At 37.8% G+C, this 20,495-nt stretch overlaps 2 protein-coding genes across 2 annotated transcripts; both read left to right on the top strand.

Moving 5' to 3' along the window:
- The first annotated feature begins 4,689 nt into the window (after positions 1-4,689).
- Positions 4,690-12,099, top strand: LOC18596633 (AAA-type ATPase family protein). Its single transcript, XM_007025238.3, has 7 exons — positions 4,690-5,111; positions 5,566-7,953; positions 8,791-9,010; positions 9,381-9,938; positions 10,397-11,036; positions 11,356-11,419; positions 11,596-12,099. Exons 2-7 carry the CDS (start codon positions 5,878-5,880, stop codon positions 11,686-11,688), a joined length of 3,651 nt encoding a protein of 1,216 aa, XP_007025300.3. The 5' UTR covers positions 4,690-5,111; positions 5,566-5,877; the 3' UTR covers positions 11,689-12,099.
- A 4,717-nt stretch (positions 12,100-16,816) lies between these two features.
- Positions 16,817-19,880, top strand: PUB17 (plant U-box 17). Its single transcript, XM_007025237.3, has one exon. It carries the CDS (start codon positions 17,470-17,472, stop codon positions 19,627-19,629), a length of 2,160 nt encoding a protein of 719 aa, XP_007025299.3. The 5' UTR covers positions 16,817-17,469; the 3' UTR covers positions 19,630-19,880.
- Positions 19,881-20,495: the final 615 nt, after the last annotated feature.

Genomic DNA, 20,495 nt, shown 5'->3' with positions numbered 1-20,495 from the left:
GTCCATCGGCATGTGGAGCAACTAATCACCAAACAACTCCTTGTATATATATATATATAAGTTGTTTATTTCAAGATTAGAGATTGCATTGCCCTAAAAGAAAAAAGATTATTAGGAGGGAGGGTGGAACAGATAACCAGAACATTGTCTCTTGGGAACTAGACATGAAGATACTTTTTCCAATGAATCAAAATGATGCCCTCCACTCCACCCTCTTTATATGAAAAGGTCAATTATATAAAGTGAGGAATCTTCAACAAGGTCAGCTTCATCGGATGATATAAATCATGAGAAGTGAAAATGCTGGTCAAAGATTTGGGCACTGTTAACTATTAAATCTTTCATTATTCGGCAAACAAAACAAAAAAAAAAAACAAAGAAAAAGAAATATTATGTGGGGGAAAACCATCTTTAACTTTTTAGCTAATAACAATGTTCAATGTCAAGACAAACAGAACTTGGTATATTAATGCAAATGTATATTGTTTAGCCTTGCTTTGGGGTAGCCCTAATCATTTGCATTGGGAGTAGCTTCCAACCCAATTTTCATATCGTCTCAAACTTCTTTCTTCCACTATGATATTCAATTATCATTATTCATTTAAATTTATTTATTTTTATTTAGTTTGTATAAAACTTGAGGATTATGCACTTGAGTAATTAGTCCGACCAATCACCAAACAAATGGTGATTTAGTGATATCTCCCTTTGCATGTTTACTAATGGCTTCAATACTGTTCCCTTTTCCCCTCTTATCAGTTAGCTTAGGTAGTTCAAATGATACGAATGTGTATCTGATTTGGTTCAAAGAACAACAAACAAATATTAACTCGAGGGTTTTATATCTTTTCCACAAATAAATGCCTCCCAGCTGCTACATGTACGTTCAAAACTAGACAAAATCCTTTCTTTGTATACTTCAATGTCTTGAACCAACTTTTTTGCCACAAATTTATTTATTTCGAGCGTCTACTTTCATAATGAGTCCTTTATGTTTTCAAAACTTATTTGATCACCATGGATGAGATTGAGAAAAAGAGAGAGCCATTCCAAGTAGAAAAAGGGTCTGAAATTAATTGTATAATGATGTCATAAACGTATACTAAATTTGAAATTCTCAATTCATTTGTATGCACACAATTAAGATTATAAATTGACAAAATTAATTAGACAAATTACTCTAAGCAACAAAATGTTGTTGAAATTATAACGTATTTATATAAATTTATGAGTGATCAAATTGAACTCTAAAAAAATTAATCACGTATATACATGTAAAAACCATGATGTTTTTAGAATCCTTATGTAATACCATTATACATCCTAAAGAATAGTAAGCAAGGTAAAAAACCAATTTACCATATGAAAATCATGTATTTATCCTTTTAACTCTTTAGTATTATTATTATTATTATGCTAAGGAGCATGTATAGATTAAAGGTTCTTGCGTGGCCTACAAAAAGCATACTCTCCATCGGCATGGTTGGAATGAAAGACAGCTACTCATAAAAGAAAAGGAAACAAAAAGGCTAAGTGATAGTGGCCAACCCCTCAAGGGTCTCTCTACTCTCTACACGATTAAAGAAAAAGTACTTTAAGGTTAGTTCATAGTTATAATTGGCACCAAAAAAGGGTTAAAAGGGGATGGGGTTTAATGTTGTCACATGCATGATGGTTCTGAGTTCTATAACCTATCTGGATGAACAATTTGGTCCCAAGAAAAATTAGCTCATGGACAAATAATTTTAACCTATTTTTGGGTCCATATAAATGAATGAAAAGCAAACAAATACTAATTAATAGGTAGTCCCAACTCTCAAAACGCCCCGTTTTTCTTGTGGTTTTTAACACTTTGTAAATATCTAAATATTTTCTCCTCGAAAGTCTATATATTTACTTGAAACACAAGTACAGGAGGAAAGAGGAACAAATCAAAGGGGAAAGCAACCTTTTTTCCCAGGCTCAAAAAATTTAATGCATCTGAAATTCTGAACACTTTTAAATAATTCTGGGAGGGTACTATTTTATCCTATAGAGTGGAGGAATCCAGAAGCCAACGATGACAAACCTTTCTGAGTTTGAGACTGATAGCACACATGTATATTCTTTCCCAAAGGTGCACTAGGCAACAAAATTTGTGTGGTCCATTCTTGACTTAGTTTTTATTTTCCATTCGAGAGAATCCAAGAAAAAACCCACAAGGAATCGGATTGACTTGCCCATTATCTGCAGGGATTTGTTTACTACTCTATCCCTTACCACCCATCCCCTTTTTTATGCTTTCTTTGTTGTTGGGCACATGCGGCATGAGCACGAACAAGAAGGATATGGGCATGGCAGAGAATAAATGCATTCAGCATTGTGGTTCTTACCCTATTCTTTTAGACAGTCTGGCCATGGCTGGGCTCCTGGTGGCCTGAGTTCTAGTCTCCAGGCTCTGGGATGTCTCGGAAGGGTATATTATGCCCCAATTTATCCTACCAAAAAACAGAAAGATATGATCAAATTCGTCGCCATTTGCTTCATTTACCAAACAAATTAAAAAACGTGTAGACGGAAGAGTAAATTTCAGTCATGGTAGGATGGGGCCTTGGATGCTGCAAGTTCATTGTAAGAGTTGTGGGCAGAGATGGGGCCTGTTTTGCACAGTGTTGCGTTTTTTGGCAGCATTCCCAACATTTTCGTATGGAGTGTCGTGTTGTGCATGAATTCCCCAGTGGCTCCAAAGGCCAAACACAAACTGCTGTGTTTCCATGTCACACACTCACTCTCTCTCTCTCTCTCTCTCTCTGTCCCCCTTCAATAATATTGGTTTGGTAATCCAACATGCAATCCACCTAAAACTTTCATGACTTTGCTTTTGCTGATACACCCCCTACCAATCCAAGTTATTTCACATTGTCAATACCCCAAAAATTTCTCTTGTTGAGATCTGTTTTCGGTTGTTTTTATATCTGGTTCCAGCTAGACATTGGACCATCTTTGACCCGGAAAAAGTACTGCTAATATCTCTAGTATCAGTAGCTTAAGAGGAATAAATTTAATACAAAATCTCACTTTTGGTTTCACCACAACGGGCATGAGGGGCCTGGCCAATGCCCAGGAGACCCCGTGGCCCTCTTTCTCTTTTTATTTACTCCATTTCTCTTCAAAATAATAGACAAAAAAAAAAAAAAAAACAGTAGCTTATTGCAATCTATGACTTCAGATGGCAGGACTGGGCAGTAACTCTCATTTTAATTTAAACATTGCTCGGCTTCCCAGTTTTCTTTGATATATTTATAGTAGTCATAAATGGCAAAAGGAAATTAAAACAAGAAATCTTTGAACACCCAATGATCCAAGTTTCTGGAGAGTTGGTTTAGACTGATAAGAATCTCCAAGTTTATAGTTAGAACTAGAGTTTCCATGTTTCCTGCTTGATAGAGCAGTGACTGTGGAAGCCATATCCAGCAACCCGGTTACAGCTTCTAGCCCCCACCCCATGAGTGTGAGAGTGAGATTTTAGTTATTCTTTTTGAATTTATCCTAATATAAACGAATAGTTATGCCTTATAATTATTTGAAAAGGATAAGCAGACAAATGGCACAGGACGAATCATCACTCCACCTCGGAGATACATACGTATATAGAGGAAGAGTAATCATCCTTAACGTCCCCCTTCTTTCCATTTTATTATTATTTTATTAATAGATATATGAAATCATCACCTTATGGCTGCTGGGAAGGAATCAGTTGATCTTGTGTCTTTAATACAAAAAATGGGGAAGCAAGCGGGAGTAGCAGATTGTGGCTCATTTTGATTAAGAAATTTTCCCATGAGAATTGGAGGGGAAAGGAGAGAGTTTGATCCATGAACGTCATCAGAGAGTCAAGTCAGTCATGATTCATGGGTTGAAACTGGCATGAGAGCACGTGACAGTGACATTGATACTTGGTAAAAAAAATCTTGGAAGCAAAGGACTCCCCCTCTCTCCTTCCCTTGCCTTGGCTTATACAGAGATACCCTTCTCCTTTTTTTAGCTGCGAGTCAGATATGGAATCATCTGCTTGGGACCGAGCTATCGTGGATACAACCATTTTCTTTCATTATGTAGATTAGTTTCTAACTAAGATATTGGTTTTTTGAGAACAATTTCAGCTCTGCAACTCTAATTCTATGCCGAATGAGACTTTGAATCAAGAACCATTTATTTTTTATATGCAGAAAATGATGGCTACAGCCCCCGCCCACAGGAACGGAATGAAGCTAATTTTATGTACTGTGTCTTAGTAACTTGTAAAGGGAGACTTCATCTTTAAACATAATTCAAAGCTATGAAGAGATGTTTTTCACTCATCAGGAAACTTTCAATCAAACATGGCACCATTCAAAATGGGTACTCATATCAATCTAGTCAAATTACATAATGTTGGTAAGACATATGCTACCAACAAGAAGCGCAAAAATTCAACAAATTGGTTACTTTTTGGTCCCCCCTCCATTTCAAATTAACCTTAATTTTATGTACATTATAATGGAACAATTTGTATTGGGGACCAAAGAAAATCAAATCAAAAACTTTCTTCTGTTCTTTTATTTTTCTTTGTTCAAAATTCAAATATGAGTATAGTAGCATGTACATACATATAAATAAAAAGGAGTTTGCATGCCATGCTCAAACGAACGGACACACCACTTTATTGGCATCGTGTCCTGTTTTCAGAGATGTGTTTCTGAGTCCTGTCTGTAATAGATCTCACACCCCATTTTCTTTCTCTCTCATTCTCTCTCCAATGGTATTGTAGTAGGAGTAATATACTACCACTTAAAAAAGCTTCACTCCCTCTTTCTTTAGATTCTCTCTAGTTCTCTGTTTATCTCTTTCTCTTTGTCCCAAGGGAAAACAAAAAGAAACCTCCGTTTCTTTCTCTGGGGTGTTTTTTCATTTCTTTGTGGGACTATCGTTTTCTTTTGAAAGAGAAACCCAGGGTTGTGAGTGAAGGAACATGTGAAGTGGGGTGGCAGACAAAGAGAGAGAACTAGATAGAAAGAAAGAGAGAGAGAGAGAGATCTATGGGGGGTTCTTAATGATAGCAACGGTTCATTTTGCTTTTTGGGATTTATCAGGTGAATGCAGTTAAAAACACCTTCTTTTATCCTTCTTTTTCTTCCTCCTTCTTCTTCTTCTACATGTTCCTCTTTGCCTTATCTCTCTTTTTGCTTGCTCTTTGTTTGGACGTTGAAATCATGGGTTTTTAGTCCCCAGCTTTCTCTTTTTCTCTACTGCCCATTTTTTCAAAAGCTACAATCTTCGAGGGATTTAAAGCTACAGGATTGAAACTAGTGGATTTCTTTTAACTTGGTTTTTTTGTGTTCTATGATTTGTTTTTGCATGTTTAAAGTTCTGGGTTTTCTTCCTTTAATCTCATGCATTGAAGTTGGAAACTTTTGGTGCGAAGAGCTCTTCTTTTTTCCTTGTGGAGTTAGATGGCAGTTCTGGGGTTTCAAGCTCGAATTTTTAGAAGTTTGCTTACTTGGCTTTCTAAGGTATTTCTGTTATTTACTTTGGTTGTAATTGTAGGTCCATGTCTTTGAGTGTAAGAAAGCTAGCTTGATGGGAATTTTTCAAGTTTGTGGCTTGATAATCTCAAATGGCGTTGGTGGCCCTTGACAATGAATTCTTTGTTTTGAGGAAAGATCTGTGAGAGCTTCAAGGTAGTTAAGACAGTTTTGCTGAGTAATTAGTGGGATGTAAGGAATTTTGGTGCTTTTTTCGAAGAGCCATAATTAAGGAGAGATTTGGGCGGGCGAGATTAATGAAAATGCGTTATATTTTGGTTTGTTTCTTTAAGTCAAAAGAGATTCTGCAATCGAACATATTAATGCTCTGATCATGACCAGAGCTGTTCGAGATAGGATACTCAAGGATGCGAATGGTGATATTAGTGATCATCTACGCAACCACATTCATTTGACTAATTGTATCCACTTGAAGAACCATATGCATAAGCATAGCCCTATATTGGCAGACAGATCAATTATGAGGGACCTTATAGTCCTTCAAAGGTCACGCTCCCTCAGGGACCCTTCTGCCAGTCCTTCCTCTTGGCATTCACCTTCTGTTATTGATTTGCTTTACAAGAAGGGTGATAAGGATGCTGTCCGGGAGGGGAGAAGGTCTGCAGGCGTTGAGAGGCAGAGGGATGGTAGGAGGCTTTCAATAAGCTCACCACCCATAGCTAATTTTGCATCTTCAAAAGTTGCTCCGGGTGAAGCTAGTGTGGTCAATGAAGGAGTACCAGCAATAAGTGATCGTAGTAGCAAGAGTGGAGCTAGAGATAGTAGAAGGATTAAGAGAGAAGAATCTAGTTGGAGAAGTAATAGGACTGATCTTTTGGGTGAAAATAAGGAGCCTGTACAGGAGCAAGATGGTAATGGTTTGGCTCCTGATGCTATCTCTGGTAATTCTGGACTGAAAGACAGGAAGAGTAAAAAACTAAAGGGAAAGCATACACACGGTCTTCAAATGAAGACTCTATCTGAGCAGTTAAATGACCTGCCCCTGGATAGTGACGATGTAGCATCTTCAAATGTCCACCTGCGTGGAAGGCATGTTAGGCCAGAGAAAATTGGTGAGGAACCTGAAGTCAGCATCCATGGTTATTCAAGTGGATTAAATAGGGTGAAAAGACGCAAGTTTCGAGGGGCAAGAAGAGCTCGGGCTGCTCCCTCTTCTAGAGAGGTTGGAGGTCAGAATGAGTTATCTGTGGCTTCTAATTCATTTGCTCAAGGTTCAGTGCATCCAAAGTATGGTATGGAAGAGGAAGAAAATGAATATGATGAGCGAAATGTCACAAGGGCCCCTAGAAATGGTTGTGGGATCCCCTGGAATTGGTCAAGAATTCATCACAGGGGTAAAACTATCCTTGACATTGCAGGAAGGAGTTTTTCCTGTGGTTTATCGGACTCGAGATTAAGGAAAGGTGGGGCAGTGTCCCATGGAAGAAATGTTCCCGAAATGCCTGTGGCATTTGATCAATCAAGCTCATCTGCAAAATCCGATGCAGAGGCACTGCCTCTTCTAATTGAGGCATCTGGATCTCAGTACAGCACAGAGAATGCTGGTTGGGTGAATGACTATTCAGGGGAGCTAGGTATATTTGCTGACAATTTATTGAAGCGCAATGTTGATTCTGACCTTGCTTCTGAAGCTAGATCTGGTGACCAACGCAAGTTAGGCGGGAACCACCATGGCAGGCACCAAAATCTGACTCAAAAATACATGCCAAGAACTTTTAGAGACCTTGTAGGACAAAATTTGGTATCACAAGCCCTTTCTAATGCTGTCATGAAAAGGAAGGTCGGATTTCTATATGTCTTTTATGGACCTCATGGAACAGGAAAAACTTCCTGTGCTCGGATATTTGCCAGAGCTTTAAATTGTCAGTCGCTTGAGCAGCCCAAACCTTGTGGCTTTTGCAATTCTTGTATTTCACATGACATGGGTAAGAGTCGAAACATAAGGGAAGTTGGTCCTGTCAGTAATTTTGACTTTGAGAGTATTATGGACCTACTTGATAATATGATCATCTCTCAACTGCCTTCACAGTACCGAGTTTTTATATTTGATGATTGTGATACTTTGTCCCCTGATTGTTGGAGTGCCATATCAAAGGTCATTGATCGAGTGCCAAGGCGTGTGGTTTTTATTCTTGTCAGCTCAAGTCTTGATATTCTGCCTCATATAATCATGTCCAGGTGTCAGAAATTCTTTTTCCCGAAACTGAAGGATGCAGATATCATTTATACTTTGCAGTGGATTGCATCCAGAGAGGACATTGAAATTGAGAAAGATGCACTAAAGCTGATTGCATCTAGATCAGACGGATCACTGAGGGATGCAGAGATGACGCTTGAGCAGCTGAGTTTACTTGGGCAAAGAATCTCTGTTCCTTTGGTTCAGGAACTGGTGTGTTTTCATAACCTATTTAGAATATCAGTATAATATTTGATATCACCATGCATTGGTTAATATTTTTGGCTTTCAAAACTGTGCTCTTTTAAAATATGTGCTATGTATTGTTTGTTGCTTAATATGCTGATGAAGAAATGAGTTTCCTGATTGCCCCCTCCCCTCTATTTTTCTCGACATTTTAGCTTCCTAAAGTAAATTTTAATCCTGAGTATTTTTTATATTTCTTCAAATAATTAATATGTTCATTGAATATTCCTGTTGAATTATGCTAGATGTTGTCACTGTCTGTGGAAAATTTTGATTATTGTTGTTTAAAGGCCAAGTTTTCTAAAAGATAACATTCACTCGAATTTTTACTTTATTCTAATCCAATTGTTCTTTTATCATGTTGACTTGAGCTTTGAGACATGCTCATATAATTCTCTATATCACCATTTTGCTTTGTAATTTTGCATTTAGAAGACAAAAAGTTGGCTTTGGCTTGATTTATTATATTTTATTTAAATTATTTATTCGCATTATGAATCTTGATTCAATCTTGTTCTCCTTGATAAGTGCAACTGTCTTGAATGGTAAAGCATGACAGTTCTTTTTCTGAACATTTTGTGGGCTGCAATATATAGTTTTTTTTCCCTTTATTTATGATTTTCTTATGATCAAAGTTACTCCTGCATTTGTTTTTTTTTTTTGGTGGGATACTTCTAGTCCCTGTAAGGAGTGAACTCCTTTGTCCCCGAGTTGGGAAATATAACAAGAGAGAAGAAAAGATTTATGGTGATAAGCTGAAATTCTACATATGATTGCTCTAAATTTTGTGGATCTGATTCACAGGTTGGGCTTATCTCCGATGAAAAGCTGGTGGATCTTCTTGATCTAGCATTATCTGCAGACACAGTAAACACCGTAAAGAGTTTGAGGGTGATAATGGAAACTGGTGTGGAGCCTTTGGCTTTGATGTCGCAGCTTGCTACAGTGATAACTGATATTCTTGCTGGCAGTTATGATTTTAGTAAAGAAAGGCATAGAAGGAAGTTCTTTCGACGACAGCCATGTGAGTTTTAAAGGAGAAAAATCTTTATTCTGTTTGCAATAATGCTAAATAATTGGCTAAACCATCCATTTCCTCTTTAGTTCCGGTAATAATTGTAGATGCTCCCACTAAAGTTTCATATTTGGGAATATTACTTGGTGTAGCTCTTTTATTTATTTATTTATCTTTTAAAAATTGTTCCATTTTTTACATAGTTCAATCCTTTTCTGGCTCATCAACCATTTTCCTTGTGAAATATTGTGGCTCTTAGATTGCTGCCAAACCAAAAAATAAACAAACAAACTAATGAATGGACAAATACTTATTGCCTCTTTGTGTTTAAATATTTATTTTTCTCCTAAAACTGATAGAACAGATTTATGCAATCCAGTGTCCAAAGAAGATATGGAGAAACTACGCCAAGCTTTGAAAACATTGTCTGAGGCTGAAAAACAACTGAGGATGTCAAATGACAAATTAACATGGCTAACTGCTGCTTTGCTTCAGCTTGCTCCTGATCAGCAGTATATATTGCCTTTTTCTTCTGCTGACACTAGTTCTCATCATAGCCCCTTGCCAAGTGATGTGGGGGGAAGAGATATAGCTAGGAAAGGTGGTGAGCTTGTTGAGCTGCATAGTAACACTAGAGGCTTGTCAACAAATGCTAGATTGGAAAATCTCCATGCTGGAAGGTCAGGGGATTCTGAAACTGGTATCATTAAAGGTATAAATTTAGATAGGAAGAGACATGTTGTGGCTGGGATGGCTCCTCAACAAACATCCACAGTATCTGCTGATTTGATCAGGGTAACTGCGAGGCAGAATTTAGTCAAAAACCGTAAGGGAATTGAAGAAATTTGGTTGGAGGTGCTTGAGAAGATTCAACTTAGTAGTCTAAAAGAGTTTTTGTACCAAGAAGGAAAGCTGATCTCTGTCAGTTTTGGTGCAGGTACATCCTAGTGTGCGTTATGCTCACTTTTGCATGCCTTTATCATACAGCTGTACCATACTTTAGATGAAAATTGTTGTCAACTGCTTACATAAATTACTATTTATGAGAAATTTTAGCAACTTGGAGCAGTAAAACCTGTTGGCCATTGGCATTTGATGGTTTATGGAATTTAATGAAGTTCATGGCAAAGGGCAAAATTGATTTTAAGTGTTCTTTCTCATCTAGATGGTAGCTTTGTGATCCACCGTCCAAGTGTTGCATACTATTTAGACTCAAAATTTATTCCTTCTTTTACCTCTATTTACAAAGATTTCTTATCATTGGTGTCACCTTTAGCAACCAGACTTAGAATTGATATTATAATCTTACTTGACATGATGGTTACAAAATTATTACTTTCTCTATGCTTAGTAATTGTAGGTATCTCCTTTTAATTGAGTGTTCTTTTCTTTCAGCTCCAACTGTACAGTTGATGTTCAGTTCACATATGACCAAATCTAAGGCAGAGAAATTTAGGGGGCATATTTTACAAGCATTTGAGTCTGTTCTTGGTTCTCCCATGACAATTGAAATTAGATGTGAAGTGAAGAAAGATGCCACTGGCTTTCAAGGACTTCTTGTTTTACCAGCTTCCAGGGATGGTCCATCTCAGATGATCATGGATCCAGAGTCTAGTTCTGGAAATAGGATTCCTAGGGCAGGATTTGATGATATTAGCAAAAGGGTTATGAGAGATAGAGATACTGGGGTCAGCTCTCAAGCTCAGCTGTTGCACCCTGAATCTCTTGAAGCAGGAAGGAGTGAAATTGTTGAAATACCAGCTTCTCCAAGAGAAGCCAATGATAACGAACATGCTGACACCATAGAATCTAATAGAAGAGGTTCAAGGGTGGCAGATGCTGCAGCTTATAGGAAATCGACATTGATGTCTAACTCAGGAGGAAGGAAACTTGGGGAGCTAAGTCAGAGTCAGAGCATTGTTAGAAGTAAGGTGTCCCTTGCACATGTACTTCAGCAGGCAGAAGGATGTCAGCGTAATGGATGGTCAAAACGCAAAGCAGTCTCCATTGCTGAAAAGCTTGAACAGGAGAACCTGTATGTATATCTGGTGCCATTATAATTCTCCACTTATGTCAGTTTTTGTTTCATAGGTTGGAGTTGCTTGATAAATTGTTAATTTGCTTAATTTCTTGTTTTGTCATCAAAACTGTGGTAGGAATGTTAGGTAATCTTGTATATTTTCACATTTTTGAGGCCTGTTTCTCTTTGATCCCATGCAAGTCTAACCTAGCCCCTTGAACTTTAATTAATTATTGTTTCCTGAATATTATGATGAAAATTTAGAATAAATTGGAATATTAGTTGCTTTCTGCTGTCTTAAACCAAGATTTAACTTTATATTTGTAAATTTCAGGAGATTAGAACCTAGGTCGAGAAGTTTGCTTTGCTGGAAAGCATCCAGAGTAACTCGTCAGAAGGTAATTTATCTTATATCTAATCTTTTTAAATTAGCATTACTCCGATGAAAACAAGCGATTATTCATTCTAACCTTTTTCCCATTCTAATGTCATATAATTTTACTTTTGTGCATTAGTTTCAACAATACTATTTTATTATTTTTAAGATGTTTGCTTATGTTGTCTTCACCCACAGCTCTCACGCTTGAAAATTAGGACACGAAGACCGCATTCATTGTTGAAGCTTGTCTCCTGTGGAAAATGTCTCTCTTCTAAATCCCCAAGGTAGGACAAGAAAAATTTTGGATGGCTTTGAACGGTTGGTTGATGACTTAATTCATATTACATTTGTAATTAGCAATTTTCTTGCCGTTTACAAGGTCAATTCAATCTGTCAAATCTTTTTCCTTGAATAAATGTATAAGTTCTTTCCAATGAGAAAATGTAGGCAGAAATTAGATAGAGCAGCCATATTTTAGTGAATTTTATGTTTATGCAGTCCTTATCGTTGTTGGGCTTTCTTCCACTTCCATCAAAAAATTGATTGCAGCCTAATTTGGTTGGGTGTGGATTTGATGATCCACACTTGATTCTTTAGTATATGGTGGTGACTGGACAGATGACCCCAAGATATGCTTTCTAGATGTGGCCAATGGCTGTGTAGATGCTTTGAATTTGTTCTCATTGATTTCTTGCTAAACTGATGAAACTTGTGCATATGGTGCTCTCATTCTGGGATAAAGTCAGCATCACATTCTTCTTTTCTCAGTTTATCATCTTACATGCTTAACTACTATGGTTTCTCAACAAAGACTTCCTTCTGTCAATATAAATGAGGTGTCTATGTTCACCAACTGCCCTGAACTTTGTTTGAAGACCAAAGCTTGACTTGATATCAGTGATGGAAGTTTTGATAATGGTGTTGATTCTGGAATGCAACAGTTGAGGCACCACCACCCTGTGCATACCTTATGCCTTAACCCTCCATAGCCATAGGGAAACCTGGTTGGCTGGATCAGAGCTTGAGTAGAGAGTAGCACTGAATTAGAGCTTTTGAAAGAAGCCTTATTGTAATTGAAAATAACATATGTATTCATTAAATTTGTCGGACAATTGTTTAGTGTAGCTCCTTTTAGAAGTTTCGAGTTAAACCTTCTGATTTTGGCATCCAAAAGGCTGGTTTGGCTTTTACGGAAGTTACATGTGGTGTGTCTTACTTAGCCATAAGAGCATTAAAAAAGAGAAGCAAAGGCCCACACATTCCAAGGAAAGGGTTTACCCCTGAAACATAGCTAATTTGGGTCCAAAAAAGAGGAAAAGAAAGCCCAATTTCTGAGCTACTAGTGAGTCCACGACCCAAAGTCATTAGCCTTTTGTGAAGACTTAAGGAGAACATCAGTTGTTTCAAGGTTCCAATTCTTTTGTTCAAGAAAATTCAGCTCCAACTCAAATAGTACAATGGTTCCCTAAATAGTACTACTTAATATTTGTGTTAATCATATTAAATAGTGCAAGTTCTCATATTCTGCTTCAATTTTCCAATACCAACCACCAGTTCAAATGTATCATTCTTTTGACACTTGACAATGGTGTTTGAACCCAATGAGTCTAAAACTAGTAACTCGTATAAGAAAAATAGAAATAAACTATGGCTGCCTTTTCCGTGACGTTCACCCATTTAGTTAGTACTAACATTTTTTGACTTGGCTGTCTACCACCATGACTATCATCAGTCTCAGCTTTGAATCTCCTTGAGGTCGGCTTGTTTGAACCCGGAAAATGGAAACCCTTTGCATCCCCTTTCCTTTCTTAATACCATTGCTTTGTATTTTTTTCCATACCAAATTATTCTCCACATCATAGCTATCATTGAACGAATGTTCTTACATTTCAAGTTCACACACAAAATCAATCTATTTAACATCATTTTTTCAACCTTACAAACATTGAACGAATCCTCCAATTAATCTCTGACTAAATTTGAATAACTAATCAAAGAAATACATTATAACATTAATACATATAATCATCCTCAATTCAAATAACTAAGCTCGGATCCATTTCAGTTCATCTTTTTAATTTTTCAGTGTTCAAGACAATGAAGTAGGTTTAATTAAATCAACTGTTATTTTCAGCTTGTGTGATTAGGTAAAGCACCAGCGGCAGCAGTAGCAGCCGAAGGCAATGCGCAAAGCCCAAAGGTGAAGAATTGTAGCACTATTATACCAACAACCATAACCTGGTAATTTAAATAAACTATATTAAGGACTAGGGTTAGACAGTAACAAGGTAACTATGACTTAGGGTGCTCAATTATAGATTCAACTGTACTTTAATATACTAATTTAAGCTTGGTGTCGGTCCGCTGATGCATTGATCCTGACTTGATTATTGTTAGATTAATGTATGTTCATATGGTGTGCGGGTGGAAGATTTGGATTATGTATAGTCAATATTTATATATATTTTTTACGTCATACGTTTCACGCCATTTTCCTTTCTTCAGCTACCAATTCAATTGTCTAAGCAGAAATATCATTCTTATTGTATGCTTCTAATTTTTTTAGATGCCATCCTAATCAGTCTGTTCAAATAAGGATTGCACTAAGTACTAATATTTAGTACAAGATGGAAGATGTTACGTTGTTTCGTATGTACGAATATAATTTGGATTAAACCCATCATGGGATGATTGAGAAAGTCCAAAGCGGAAACCATGATCGTTTTAAATTTATTTTATTGGATTTTTTTTTTTTTTTTAGATTTTGGGAAACAGCACATAAACTGGTGTGTTTTGTCATGGTCAAAGCAATACCCGTCTTTGTCTTTGACTTTTTTTAATTTTTTGCATGTAATGGATTGACCGCACCCTACGTGGCGTGATCGCAACCGGGCAATAATTTGTTGGGTTTCTGACGGAAGGCAAAGGCACCACGTGGCTTCAAACCTGCGGTCTAGGGTAAACGCTACTGAGTGAACACGTGGAGAAGTGTAATTCAACGAATGCGGTTTGGGCCAGCTGTATCCTGGATCGACACGTAGCACTTGATTGCAAGATTCCCGTGAATTTTTATTTTCCGTATTGTTTTTGTTTCTTTTCATTCAAGCTCAAAAATCAAAAGAGACTTTGTTTACGTTTTTGGTGGGATATTTATAAACGAAAAGATCAAGACAAGGGGTTGAATTTGATTTCGTTTTTTTCAATATGATGGTGAACTCATAACGCGTATTGCTACCTTTGTCAACACTTAATTTGTTTTTAATATTGAAAATATATGTTTAGATTGTGTGTTCACGAGGAGAACAAGAAACATAAAATAAAATGACAACATGTGTTCTTTGTTAACTTATTCAAATTAATTCCTTTAATTTACAAATCAAATAATTACTGAAGTAATCATACAATTCCAATTTCTTATCCATCCAAACAACTAAAACAACACGAAAATTTACAAGCACATTTGTATGATGTTTTATATTTGGAGACAACAATTCATTTCTCCTTTTTATCATAACCAAGAACAATGTGAGCTTGACATGTGGTTAGGGGAAAGTGCATGCCATTTGATCAAAGGCACCGACTACATTAATTTACCGTAGGTAACAATGTGTTGCAAGCTCAACCTTCGGAAAAGGATTATGTACCTCAAAATATTGGTGTAATCAAAGCATTTTAGTAGGTTTCAAGTACAAGAAGGCGGTCCAACTTCAAATAGCAATCAATTATGATTATTGTAAACTACAGCTAGTTCTCTCGAGCCATCTGTGAAACCCAACATTTAACAATTTCATTTAGCAAATGCGATTTGTGACCGACCAAACAAACCAATGTTTAATTTGTATTTTTTTTTTGGAACGAAAAAATTACATATAGAAACGTGGAGGACTAGGAATAACTCATTAATTATGTGCCATGCGTGCTGGTCAAAGGATACACTGTACGTCGCGTAGTGCAGACGAAGGCGGCCCTGCCCCTGGCTAGGCTGGCTGCCATGTCTTGAATTTCTTGGCGGGGCAAGGCAAATTGCAATGTCCTTGGAACCCAATGAACCCAAAAAAACTGAAATAGACGTTAAGCCAACACGAGCTGCTTTCGTGGATTCCAACACCAACCGGCTGTTCAGCTTAGTGGGACTGTCTTTTTCATTATTGATTCCCCTCCCAATTAACCTCCCTATTACTAGTTCAATTTTCTCTTTCTTTGGGGGTTACCTTTGAAGTTTGGTTAAGAGGACAGGGACAAAATCACCGAACTAGAAAATATCAATTAATAGAAATTTAGAATGACAGATTGACATATTATCCTCAAGCCAACCAAGACAGTTTTCCTTATCGGGGTCTTAATAGAAAAGCCAAGGTCATCTTCAAGAATGAGATTTCCATTCTTCCATTCCATGTGACCATATATCTTCACCATGCTCATTGATATATTTCTACTGTTAAGTTTGGTATTGCTGGTAAGGAGGCCCATCTAGCCGAAAGAATATGATGATGGGTAGGCAGGTAACAGTTGCTGCAACCCTTGCATTTGAAAGTCATCTCCGCAAAACTTTCCACTTCCCTGTTTTTTAAAGCCATACTTCCAATCCCATTTAATTTCAAAAAGAAAAAACAAAGTTGATGTCATGTCCCATTTCAATTTTCTCTTTGCCCATTTTCACTTTGATTTCAAAATTACTCCAAAATCCCAAAAGGGTTCCTGCATTTGGCATGAAAAGTGAAATATACGAGGAATTATTGTGATGATAAAACCTTAGTACTGATGGATTTTCATTGGACTCTCCAAAGAGCTTTTGTCGACTAAGGACATGCCCTCTTTTCGAACTTCTTGTTGTCCGTTTGTTTCCAGTGTTGGATTTGCTTTTCACCTTCAAGGTCAACTTTGCTAAATTGTGTTTTTGGGAAAACGTTTTGTAGTCAAAGTGGGAAATTTCTCCCCCTTTCTCTTGCCAGATGGGATGGGATGGGATGGGATGTTGGCAGCTACAAAGGCTAGAGGTAAACCTCTTCTGGTAATGACTTCCCAATTCCACGCGCCTAAAAGTCGCGTGGGGCCAGTGGCTCTTTTTTGGGGTCAACTCTCTTCAAGCAAAATCTCATGTCCATTTTTTTGCTTTATTTTAAGGTGAAAGGAACTGTAATCATACTCTTCCAGCAGTGATTGCATATTACATATAAACAGCCCTATTTTTTTTTTTTTTAAAAGAATAGAGTAAAATTTGTAATTGGTAGCAGCAATAGTTTATTTTACCTCAAGAGTAAAATTGGTAATCCATGAGAACTTGCCAAATGGACAACAAGATTGAAGAACAAAAACTCCTAGAAAGGATCTCAAGAAGTCTAACCAGACAAAGTGACCTTCACCTTGCCTTAAGTCTGAAACCCCTAAAAAGTCCAACAGCTGGAAAAATTTAATCGCCTCTAGATAGCCGTCCTGTCGGGTTTACAAACAGGTAAGGTAACCAAAACTGTACGCATATATAAAACCATTCTCTCTCTTTCTTTGCACAGTTGAGTAGAAGAAAAGAGAAACGAAACGAATGGACAGGAATCTGGATAATTATCCGTCAAAGCCATACAAGTCATTTTCACAGCAGCTGCATTGAACTTCCTAGAGAGAGAAAGCCAAAAACAATGAAAAGAAGAGAGGGAAAGAAGGTGAAGAAAGGGCGAAATATATATAAAATATTGAAGTCTTTCAAGGGAAATTCACTTCCTTTTTCCTTTCTCTCTGCCTAACCGCGGATACGGTTCTAGCACAATTCATCCCCCTCTTAAAAGGAATATCAAAATTTTTGTTTCCTTTCACTTGTATAACAAGAAGCTTTTTATTTTTTTGGGGTTAAAAGACCAAATCTTGTTATGATTTATATACAACATCCTTTGAAGATTCAACCAACAACCCAAAACTAGAATAAGGCTGAAAAAATCTTCGGTATTCTTTGGTTGTATCGTTTTCATTTCTTTGGCTTTTCATTTTATTTGTTTGCTGCAGATCTAATTCTGTTTTAGCCAGAGTTGGTTCTCTTAAAGACCCTTGTTTTAGAATTCAGCTTTGGAGTTTTCAACCATGGCTACAGCAGCAATATTCTCTTCCCTAAGGAGGAGAAGATCGCCGTCTCTAGAGGCTTTCTTGGCTCCCGTTGACTTAACAGAAGTAACTCTCGTTCAAACCCTGGCAGCCATCTCTTCTGAGCTTGTTTCTTCCTTTTCCAACAACGTTTTCTTCTTTCAGCGAAGAAATTCTCGATCTTTGGTTCGAAAGATTGAAATTTTCGTTGTTTTCTTGGAGTATTTGAGGGATTCAGGATCAGGGTCCATGTCAAGCCTGCCTTCAACAGCCATATTGTGCTTTAAGGAGCTCTATTTGTTGCTTTATAGGTCAAAGATAGTACTTGATTATTGTGCTCAATCCAGTAAGTTGTGGCTTTTGCTTCAAAACCATTCAATATCAGGCCATTTCCATGATTTGAATCAAGAAATTTCTACGCTTTTGGATGTTTTTCCTATAAATGATGTTCAATTGAGCGATGATGTTAGGGAACAAGTTGAGTTGTTGCAAAAGCAGGCTAGGAAGACAAAATTGTATGTTGATAAAAGTGATGAGAATTTAAGGGTTAGGTTCTTTTCTTTTCTTAATGAGTTTGAGAATGGGAGCATACCAAATCATGTGGACTTGAGGTTGTTCTTTGTGGAGAGGTTGGGGATTAGGGATGCCAAAAGTTGCAGGTGTGAAATTGAGTTTTTGGAGGAGCAGATTGTGAATCACGAGGGAGATATTGAGCCCACGGCTTCTGTGCTGAATGGATTTGTTGCTATTACCCGATATTGTAGATTTTTGCTATTTGGTTTTGAGGAAGATGAGGTGCAGTTGGCTTTTGGAAATCAGAAGAAGCCGAGAAAGGGGTTGATTACTCGGGAGATTGCGGATACGTTTTTAACTATTCCTAAGGACTTTTGTTGTCCGATATCATTGGATTTGATGAGAGATCCGGTGATAATCTCAACCGGACAGACTTATGATCGGAGTTCAATAACTAGGTGGATGGAGGAAGGGCATTGTACTTGTCCAAAGACAGGGCAAATGCTCATTCATACTCGCCTCGTTCCTAACCGAGCTTTGAGGAACTTGATCATACAGTGGTGTACTGCTCATGGAATTCCATATGATCCTACGGAGACCACAGATGCATCTGCAGAGTCCTTTGCTGCAGCTTTGCCAATCAAAGCAGCAACTGAAGCCAACAGAGCAACAGCATCCCATCTAATTCAACATCTAGCAAATGGATCTCAGGGAGCTCAGACTATTGCTGCTCGTGAGATTCGCTTGTTGGCTAAAACAGGAAAGGAAAACCGTGCTTTTATTGCAGAGGCTGGGGCAATACCACACTTACGGAAGTTGCTGTCGTCTTCAAACCCTGTTGCTCAAGAGAATTCTGTTACTGCAATGCTGAATTTATCCATTTATGATAAAAACAAAAGTCGAATTATGGATGAGGAAGGTTGTCTAAGATCAATTGTTGAAGTCTTGAGGCTTGGTCTCACAACAGAGGCCAGGGAAAATGCTGCAGCGACATTATTCAGCCTCTCTGCAGTTCATGACTATAAGAAGAGAATAGCAGATGAGGGAGGGGCAGTTGAAGCCTTAGCTGGGTTGTTGAGAGTGGGGACCCCAAGAGGAAAGAAGGATGCTGTGACTGCTTTGTTTAATCTGTCCACTCACACCGAAAATTGTGCGAGAATGATAGAGGCCAGAGCTGTTACAGCACTTGTAGGAGCTTTGGGAAACGAAGGGGTTGCAGAGGAAGCAGCAGGTGCATTGGCCTTAATTGTTAGGCAGCCAATTGGGGCTGAAGCAGTTGGGAAGGAAGAAATGGCAGTAGCAGGGTTAGTAGCAATGATGCGATGTGGAACACCAAGAGGGAAAGAGAATGCAGTTGCAGCATTGCTTGAGTTGTGCCGGAGTGGTGGGTCTGCTGCAACTGAAAGAGTGCTTAAGGCCCCTTCATTGGCTGGTTTGCTGCAGACCCTGTTGTTTACGGGTACGAAGCGGGCAAGAAGAAAGGCTGCATCACTAGCTAGAGTGTTTCAGAGGTGTGAGAATCCACCCTTGCATTTTGGTGGATTGGGTGTTGGATATGCATTTGCAGGCAACTCAACTACAAATAGGGATTCAAGTTTCGCGGATGATGTATCGGTGCCTATGTCTATCTCAGTGCCTGTTTTGTAATGGTAACATCACCTTGTGGTGTTGTCCTCCTTGCTTATATAAGTTCCCATTTTTGTTGGTAATATATTTACAAATTCTTTCATTGAAATTTCAGATAATGAGAACAAGAACTTATAGAAATGAGATACCGGATCTGTTCTTGGAGAATGGTAGAAAGTGTTACTGGCCATTAGTTTGATCTTATATATGTAATGTCCAGTGGTTTACAACATAATGATGCAATAATACTGAAAAATACTGTTACAAGTTCATGACGATTAGCACTTAAAGTGCCTGCAATTTACATTCTGCTTACTAGTTTCATGCGTCAAACACTCGGGCCATGTGGAACTTAGAAATTGTTTATTTTGACTGTTCCAATTCCCTAGAGTACGGGGATTCTTATCATCAAACAGGAATCATTCTATAATTTTTATTTGTGGCTTGTTTTGTACTAATCCCATTACTGACCCTTAATTATGGGAGTATCTTTTCTTAACTGATAACTTCGGGCTTATGTTGAGTTGTTGCTGGTTAACTGCCTTACACGGTGGACGGGAGGATTCAGGAGAGTGGAGCGGGAGGTAGTCATGGCTCATTGAAGAAAAGGAAGTATTGACTTGTGATTTTTCTCCCTACTGTTGCGGCAAACAAGTAGGTTAATACGTAAGAAGATATTGAAGTAGTTCTCTGGATTTCTGTTTAGTATAGGACTCAACAAAGCTTTATTCCAAAATCTTGTTTACTCCTTGCAGTGGGTTGTCTGAGTTTGTAGCTGTGGATTCTTCTACTGAAGGAGAGAAAAGATTGGCTCCTAAACCTCCAAGCTTCTGCTGAAAATTGGCCATTTATTTGATTGAGTTTGTAACCTCTTGCTTTAAGCTTTA

Source organism: Theobroma cacao, chromosome 6 (assembly GCF_053813885.1).
Source record: "Theobroma cacao isolate CCN51 chromosome 6, ASM5381388v1, whole genome shotgun sequence".
NCBI lineage: Eukaryota > Viridiplantae > Streptophyta > Magnoliopsida > Malvales > Malvaceae > Theobroma > Theobroma cacao.
Note: the sequence above shows the minus strand (reverse complement) of the source record. Positions and strands in the feature narration are given on the sequence as shown.

Excerpts from the sequence above, each read along its gene's own strand:
- PUB17 (XM_007025237.3), top strand. The coding sequence starts at position 17,470 with ATGGCTACAGCAGCAATATTCTCTTCCCTAAGGAGGAGAAGATCGCCG.
- LOC18596633 (XM_007025238.3), top strand. The coding sequence starts at position 5,878 with ATGACCAGAGCTGTTCGAGATAGGATACTCAAGGATGCGAATGGTGAT. Across the intron at positions 9,939-10,396 it reads CTCTGTCAGTTTTGGTGCAG|CTCCAACTGTACAGTTGATG; the intron begins GTACATCCTAGT and ends CTTTTCTTTCAG. Across the intron at positions 11,037-11,355 it reads AAGCTTGAACAGGAGAACCT|GAGATTAGAACCTAGGTCGA; the intron begins GTATGTATATCT and ends TGTAAATTTCAG.